At 34.9% G+C, this 8,520-nt stretch overlaps 1 protein-coding gene across 1 annotated transcript in view; it reads left to right on the top strand.

Annotated features, from left to right (window-relative positions):
- Positions 1 to 8,520, top strand: part of HAUS6 (HAUS augmin-like complex, subunit 6) — a 29,917-nt gene that overhangs the window by 13,500 nt on the left and 7,897 nt on the right. Inside the window, exons 8-13 of the mRNA XM_012665008.1 lie at positions 160 to 330; positions 2,369 to 2,562; positions 3,294 to 3,318; positions 3,797 to 3,899; positions 5,744 to 5,825; positions 7,303 to 7,336. Of these exons, the coding sequence (XP_012520462.1) occupies positions 160 to 330; positions 2,369 to 2,562; positions 3,294 to 3,318; positions 3,797 to 3,899; positions 5,744 to 5,825; positions 7,303 to 7,336 (609 nt within the window). The remainder of the gene's footprint in view (positions 1 to 159; positions 331 to 2,368; positions 2,563 to 3,293; positions 3,319 to 3,796; positions 3,900 to 5,743; positions 5,826 to 7,302; positions 7,337 to 8,520) is intronic.

Below are 8,520 nucleotides of genomic sequence, written 5' to 3'. Positions count from 1 at the left end.
TTAATAAACTATTAAAATACAGTTATTTTCTCACTAGAAATCATTCCAGGAATATTCCATTTATTACTTGGAGTGAACATATATTTATATTTACATTTCTTTACTATATGTACAGATTATGTCTGGACTTGAATATTTTGTCTTTTTCTGTTTTGAAAGGTTCGGTCTTTGTGGGCTTCAGTGGAGGAAAAACTCACGGTCTTGGAAAAAGAGAGAGAAGTTGTTAGTTCAGTCCTTAGTCTTGTTAACCAATATGCTTTAGATGGAACTAATGTTGTTATTAATATTCCAAGGCTCTTACTTGATGAAATTGAGAAACAAATGTGTCAGGTAAGAATTTGATGTTAAGGAAGCTTTTGAGAACACTTTCATGTAATTGTTTTATATATTGTTTTTCTTGCAATATTTTTCTACTACTTTCAGAATTTATTTTTATGAGTATACCTAGTAAAGCCTCCATAAAGAGGGGTACTGTTAAAAGTATATGTATTTATATATATCAACTTTTATTAATTGTCCATGCCTTGTATAGTGCTACATCATATAGTGTAGAGAGTATGAGGTTTCTTAGTAGGAAGATGATTCTGTATTAGTTCTTTATAAATTCTCAAAGAGAACAACAGTGATCTCCTGATTGCCAAATGTTCTTTTAAAAAGTCTCTATCATCTGTTTTCTCTTTTATCTTGATGCTGTTAAGCATTTCTTTTAGTCTTTTCTTCCTTTGTGACCTCAATGACTCTGCTTTCCTGTGGTCTTGCGGAGTGCTATTCTCACTTTTTTCCACTGGTTCCTGTTTCTCTGTATAATTTTTAAATGAAAGTATTTTCCATGGTTGTTTTAATGCCCTCCTTTTCTTTCCCTCATTACAAACTTATCTGTATTTTCTTACTAATTCTGTGGCTTGAACAGCCAGTTTCTCCCCTTCAACCCAAACTCCATGTAATATTTTCACTTGCTCATAGAATAAGTCCATCTGGATAGTTTATTATTTTTTTTTAGTAAGCACACTTCATAAAGCATCTACTATATGGTAGGTACTGATTATAATGTAGGAGATACAAAGATAAAATATTTTTGTGACTCTGAAGAGCTTTCACTTTATTTATTTAGAGACAGCGTTTTGCTTAGTTGCCCAGGCTGGAGTGCAGTGGCATGATCATAGATTGCTGTACCCTCGATCTTCTGGGCTCAAGTGATCCTCCTGCCTCAGTTTCCTGAGTAGCTAGGACTGCAAGTATGCACCGCCATACCTGGCTTATTTTTAAATTTTTTGTAGAGATGAGGTCTCTCTGTGTTGCTTAGTTTGGTCTCGAACTCCTGACCTCAAGTGATTCTCCTGCCTTGGCCTCCCAAAGTGCTGGGATCATAGGCATGAGCCACTGAGCCCAGCCAGTTTTCACTTTAATATGTAACATGGTAGGCACATGAAATTCAGAGTACATGAAAATCAAGATGTATAAATTCAGATTCCTATAGAGTCTAGGCAGGTAATAAATGAAGCCTCGTAATTATATGTAGCAATAGAGAGAAAGTAGGAAGTATGAGGTCTTTGGGAGAAAATTACTATAGTAATTTTTATGTGAAATCTGTGATTCAAAATATTGGCAACTAATTCAAATGATTTTAAAACACTGCAACTCTGTAGGCCAAATAAACATGTCCAAATGTGGATGTACCCTTTAGGGGTCATTGATTTGTAACTTTTTTTTTTTTTTTTTTTTGAAGAGTCTCACTCTTTTGCCCGGGCTAGAGTGTCGTGGCATCATCCTAGCTCACAGCAACCTCAAATTCCTGGGCTCAAGTGATCCTCCTGCCTCAGCCTCCCGAGTAGCTGGGACTACAGGCATGCGCCACCATGCCCGGCTAATTTTTTCTATATATTTTTAGTTGTCCAATTAATTTCTTTCTAATTTTAGTAGAGACAGGGTCTCGCTCTTGCTCAGGCTGGTTTCGAACTCCTGAGCTCAAACAATCCACCTGCCTCGGCCTCCCAGAGAGCTAGGATTACAGGCGTGAGCCACCGCGCCCTGCCTGTAACTTTTATTAACAAATAAATTTATGATCTTTTTCCCAAATCTTCTCTTTCTGCTCAATCTTTATTTTTCTTTCCATCTATTTGCATTTCTTTTATTCTAGTTTTCAACTTTTTGCATAATGTAAAAATGTATCATAGTATGTTAAATCTTCCACAGTAGTTTTCACTGGACCAAAATGATTTATGTAGTTTTATGTTTGGGGATTTCTGATTTTTTTTTTTTCACTTTAAGCTAAACTTTTTATATAATAGTAAGAAACATGAATATATGTAACAATTTTTTATCTTAAGAACCTATAGTTCATCACTTCTTTCCCCCTCTGAATCCTTAGTTGCACATAGGAAATGTTTATGAGGCTGGAAAATTGAACCTCTTAACAGTTATTCAGTTATTAAATGAAGTCTTGAAAGTAATGAAATATGAACGTTGTCAGGCTGACCAACCAAGATTGACAATAGACCTTCGCCACCTTGAAAAAGAGACCAAATTTCAGAGGGAAAGATTATCAGATCTGAAGCATATGAGGTACACTGAAAAGATTTTCTGTTATTTTACTGTGGGAGGAGTAGGGTGGTTTTCTCAGTATAACTCTTGCATAATTAACAACTCTTCAGCTTTGTCAAACAAGTGTGAGAATTTTACTAGTACTCAAAGCTTTATGTAATCAACTCCTGGAAAGACACATGAAGTAGATAGGAAAATTAGTGGAGTAAATAATTTGCCCTGAGTGATAATTATGAAATAATTTGATCTTTTCTCTAGTTTTTCTTTCATTGGGTCCAATAACAAAACTGGGCCTCAGAAAAGTTTTTTTATATAATATGAGCGGAAAGACTGGGAGGTATGAGTTGCTTTTAGGAAGGGACAGAGAGTGGAAGTAAAATTCTGACTAAAGTTTAGAGCCAGGAAAAAAATTGTATTTTAAAGATACTAATACATGTATGATTGCTTTCTGGTTTTACAAGGAGAAAAAGTATTTTAGGTTCTACATCTTTACTTAGGAGCATTTATTTAATTTATATGTGTTGTATTTGTTGAACTTTCAGTTATATTTCCTTCGCCTTCCCTATAGCTATTGTTTTCTTAAATTTTCTTCAATACTTTTTTGTGTATTCATATTTTACATAAAGTTTTTTTTAATGCTATCATAGGTATAAAATAAGAGAAGATCTCACAACTATAAGACATTCTGTTGTTGAAAAGCAAGGAGAATGGCATAAGAAATGGAAAGAATTTCTTGGTCTGTCTCCTTTCAGTCTAATTAAAAAAAATTCAACTCCAGTAAGTAATGTTGACTTTACTTTTGGAGAGCAGTTTAATATATGGCAATCTCTGGATTGATCATGTTACAAATGACTTAGAAATGCTATGTGTATGTATATTTGCCATCTTTGCTCCTGAGCCTAAAGTTTGTATGTTTTGGTTTATGTAAGTTTTCTGAATATATAATAGAATATTCAGTAAGCTTCTGTTGTCCTTTATAGTTAATATTTTTCGATTCAGAGGATTGTATTAAAAAGAAAATGAGACTTTCTTCTTGATATGAGGTACTGTGACATTTGAGACATAGTTGGAAGACAAAGTAGTCCCCTTGTTCCTTATGTATTCTTTGGTTTAAAAGTAGTTACAGGATATATGCTTGGTAACTCTGTCTTTGTTAGGGAAAAATAAAATCATCCATTCATAGATTAACTTAGCATTGTTATTGTGGTAATTAGCAAATGTGTATACTTTAAAATTGTGAATTCTCTGTTTTAAGGCTGTGGATCTTTTACCACCTATGTCTCCCCTCTCCTTTGATCCTGCCTCAGAAGAAGTATATGCAAGGAGTGTTCTTTTCCAGTATCCTGCTTCACTTCAAGGTTTGTTATTTATCTTTTTCTCTTTTAAATCTTCTTCCTGTCATTATTTCCCATTATTATAATAGATTTTTATATTCTTTTTTTCCTCTAGTTATTTTTTTATTGTGGCGAATGCACATAACATAAAATTCACCATTTCAATCATTGCAAAGTGTACAACTCAGAGACATTTAGTAAATTCACACTGTTGTGTAGTCATCACCACTATCTAGTTCCAGAACATTTTCATCATTTCAAAAGGAAACCCCTTCCTCATGTACAAATTTTTGAGTGGAAGCTCACAATTTTTTAACATGAAAGAGTAGTACAATAATTAATCTGAATACCTACCACCTGTTTCAATAATTAACTTGTGCCGTATTTCCTTTATATGTATATGTATGTATTGTGGCTAAACCAAGTAAATTCTAGACATTGTGACACTTTAAGTGTTTCAGCATACATTCCTATTAAAATAAGGACATTTTCCTATGTAACTGTCATGCCATTATCACACCTAAAAAGTTAACAATAATTTTGTAATATCTCATATTCAAATTTTTCAACTGTCATACTATTATCACACCTAAAAAATTCGTATTTCCACACTATCGAATATGTATTTCATATTCAGTTTGCTCAATTGCACAGTACTTATGTATAAGAAAGTTTAATTGGGTTCAGTAAATAGAAGATAGATAATTGGAGGAATGAATGAATAAAAAATGAACAGATTATATAGCCAAACTGGAACCAAGTAATAGGTGTAGGTTATAGTTCAGGTAAGCCAAAGATCATGACAGCATTTAGCACAGAACTTGATCACTGGGTTAGGGGAATTGGTCTGAGAGTCAGGCATAGTTGGGAAGGACACTGGTTGGGAAAAATTATAGGCCAGAGAGCAAGGCCCAGGGTATGTGCAACCAGAAGAGTAGACATAGAAAATGCTGCATGATTTGATGAAGGAGAAGGAGCTTCAGATAGAAGAATGTTCTGGTTCCATGTAGCTTTGGACAGTCATTGATTATGGCAATAGAATTATTTTGATAGCTTTTGGCATTGTATTGGCACTGTGTTCTCACTTCATCTGGGAAAGGGCTCTTGCTAGGCTTAGCTTAAGCCTTTTGAATTCATGGGATTCTCCTCATGTACATTCGGAGATTTCTACACCTGCCTTGAGATGGAGGGCAGATGTGTGTGTTCAGAAAGTCCAGCTGGAAGTTCACGTTTTAGAAGTGTTTGATAGTTCTTTGAGTTCCAGGCAAAGTACGCTAAAGCAAATACTGCATTTTGTGTATACTTCTGTCATAATACTATGGCCTATAATCACTGTCTTTTCTTAGACTGACTCCTTGGAGGGAAAGTCTCCATTTTTTTCTTGTTGCCATTGTTAGTACAGTAGTGGTACATAGTTATTCAATGATAGGTTGATGAATAAATATGTAGGTTGATTGATACTGTAAATGCTTCACTGAAATATGCTAAGTACTGTAACTTTTTGGCCTTGCTGGCATATGTGGTAATTGCATGATCTGTGTACTTAAACATGAAGCTTATAACACTGGAGAATTATGGACTGTCACTTTTTGGGGAAACTTCTTTTAGCATGAGCTATTAGTCTTTTTATAAAAGCGTACTACTAGATACTCTCTTACTTTCCTGCCCATCACTTTACACTCAGCAATTGAATAATTATCTTTTCCTATTAGTGTTTATATTATTCTAATTTTTCTGTTTTCTTCTGTCTAGAAGTTGTTCTAGAATTTTAAAAGATCCTTGCATATTAGAATGTACAAACATAATTAAAGATGAATTTTTCTGTTTTTATTTTTATATTTCAGAATATTAATTTTCTATTTCTTTAGATACACCTAAGCAACATAACCGGGAAAATGGTTGCAGAAGAGACAGTGATACTTTGGGAGCTGTGCATAATCTAGCCGACAGGTAAAACAAATTTTATTTTCATGCTGATTTTTTTCCTATATTAATTTTAGTGCTATCTTGAGCCTGTTTCCAAAGTTCTGTACTCTATAGGGTAGTGCATAATTTCTCCTTTTTTTTTTTATTTGAGACAGAGTCTCACTGTGTTGCCCGGGCTAGAGTGCCATGGTGTCATCCTAGCTCACAGCAACCTCAAACTCCTGGGCTCAAGCAATCCTTCTGCCTCTGCCTCCCGAGTAGCTGGGACTACAGGCATGCACCACCATGCCGGGCTAATTTTTTTTCTATATATTTTTAGTTGTCCGATTAATTTCTTTCTATTTTTAGTAGAGACGGTGTCTCGCTCTTGATCAGGCTGGTTTCGGACTCCTGAGCTCAAACAATCCGCCCGCCTTGGCCTCCCAGAGTGCTAGGATTAGAGGCGTGGGCCACCATGCCCGGCCATAATTTCTCCTCTTAACCAGACAGTATTTTTCTACTGTAGACCCACATTTTCAGAAAAAGATTCAATATGGTACATTTTTTTCCTTCTATTCTTTTTCTAAATATTGGATTTAATGGGGATTATCAGATTTTTGAAGGAAAAAACTGTATATGGAAATTATCTCTTGCAAGATTGGGAATTTTTGCTTTTGTGTGTGTGACCTATTTTTGAAACCATTCTAACTATTGACTAAGTTCAAGAGTTCAGGAGCTTTTGAGATCATGTAGTCTGGTAGTTTTCAGACTATATTCTGCAGTGCCCTCTGGTGTTGAGGATACATCTAACTTAGCCTGTGGCCTGTCCTACCCTTTTCCACTTAAGCCTGAGGAGCTTGCTTTTGTTTTTTGAGACAGAGTCTTGCTCTGTCTCCCAGGCTAGAATGCAGTGGCATCATCATAGTTCACTACAACTTCCGACTCCTGGGCTCAGCCTTCCAAATAGCTGGGACTATAGGCGCACACTATCATGCCCGGCTAATTTTTTCTATTTTTGGTAGAGATGGGGTCTTGCTTTTCCTCAGGTTGGTTTCCAACTCCTGGCCTCAAGGGATCCTCTGGCCTTGGCCTCCCAGGGTGCTAGGATTACGGTGTGAACCACTGCACCCACTTACTTTTTTATCTGTATTATATATTGGGTTTTTTGATAAACCATTTGATAAAGAGTTCCATGCTTTAAAAAAAAGCTAGATGACTTCTGATTTATTCTAACTCCTAAATTTAACATATGAAAAAGCTGAGCCTGCTTTGTTTAACTTCCTTCAGAAGTACTCCTGTTTTCTTTGTTGCCTGTTTTCTTTGTTCCCATTTTTGGATTGATGCCAGATTATATAAACAAAAAATCTCTAAACTAAATATATGTAATCCACTTGGGGAATATATTAGTTCTCTATTGAAATTAAGCATTATTTAAGTAGCAATCAACATAGACTACTGAATATATTCCTTTATTACTGTTGTTATTATTTTTCGATTTTTGACCTAAATGGGTGTCTTTCAGTCCAACTTCCCCAACTATTATAGGTGAAGGACAGGTATGAAAATAAAATACTTAGGAAAATTATAAAAGAAAATTCTAAATTTTAAGTGAATGAAAGCACTCTTCATTCTGTGTGCTCTTAATAGTTGTAATGCTATAACCAGAGTCAAAACTTTTATGTGAAATTGAGCTTTTGGAAGTTGCTTCTGCAATAGTTTTCTAGTTCACAGGAGGTCAGGAGTATATGTGGAAGAATTATATTTTTATTTTTATATCTGGATTTGATGCTCATTTTCTGAGTACCTAAAGAAAAATACTGAAATCTTCTGTGAAGACCTAGTATTTTGCTAAGCCTTGTATATAATCGTATGTAAATTTAGTTCTAATGAAAGCATTGATATAATCTTACATTCTAAAATACAGAAATTTTAAAACATTAACATGATATAAACTGTGGCAGTGCTAGGATTTCATGCCTCAATCTTGGCATGGCAAGTGGATAGACAGTAAGGACTGAGCCAGGGCTGCTTTATAGTTAGTTGTCTTGGATTGTGATGTTAGCAGGGCTTATGGCATGTTGCTAATTCAGAAATGAGAGAGAGGAGGGTGTAGAATATTTCCATTGTTCTCTATTGTAAAGTTTCACAAGAATGATTCAAATGGAAACACCTGTTGTCACCTATAGAGCCCCATCTTCAATTGACATTTACTCATTGATTCCATCAGTCCATCAACAGTTAACACAGATGGATTATACTACCAAGCACTGTTATCTCCTGGAAATAGCCATGGGGAAAGACATAGCCTTTGTCCTCACCATCTTATGGTGACACCTTAGTGTCATTGGTCCATAGATTGCTGGCTCTGTTTTAGCAGGCTTTCTGATAATTTTAATGTAAAGTTTTGTAAAAATTTAAGACAAAAATCCCAGTAGATGATTAATTCTTTGCTTTTGATACCTAGATTATATCCTGCCAATGCTAAATTGAAGCTTGAGCAATTGCAGTGATTTTGAATTATGTTTGGAAGATAGGTGAAGATTCTAAGAATGCATGTTTGAAAAAGTTTAGAAAATTATATTTGCAATTACATAAAATATTTGCAGAGCTATTAATTTTTATTAATTTTGTACTTCTGGCTATGAAGAGATAGCAGAGCACCAACATGCTTGCTGTTGGAAGTGGTCTCTGTGGTAATCCTGGCTTTCATATTACCTAGGGTAGCAAAGCTTTTGGCCTT

This window comes from Propithecus coquereli, unplaced genomic scaffold, assembly GCF_000956105.1.
Source record: "Propithecus coquereli isolate 6110/MARCELLA unplaced genomic scaffold, Pcoq_1.0 Scaffold95, whole genome shotgun sequence".
In the NCBI taxonomy this organism is placed as follows: Eukaryota; Metazoa; Chordata; class Mammalia; order Primates; family Indriidae; genus Propithecus; species Propithecus coquereli.
The sequence above is the reverse complement of the archived record's forward strand: the minus strand, read 5'-3'. Positions and strand labels throughout refer to the sequence as shown.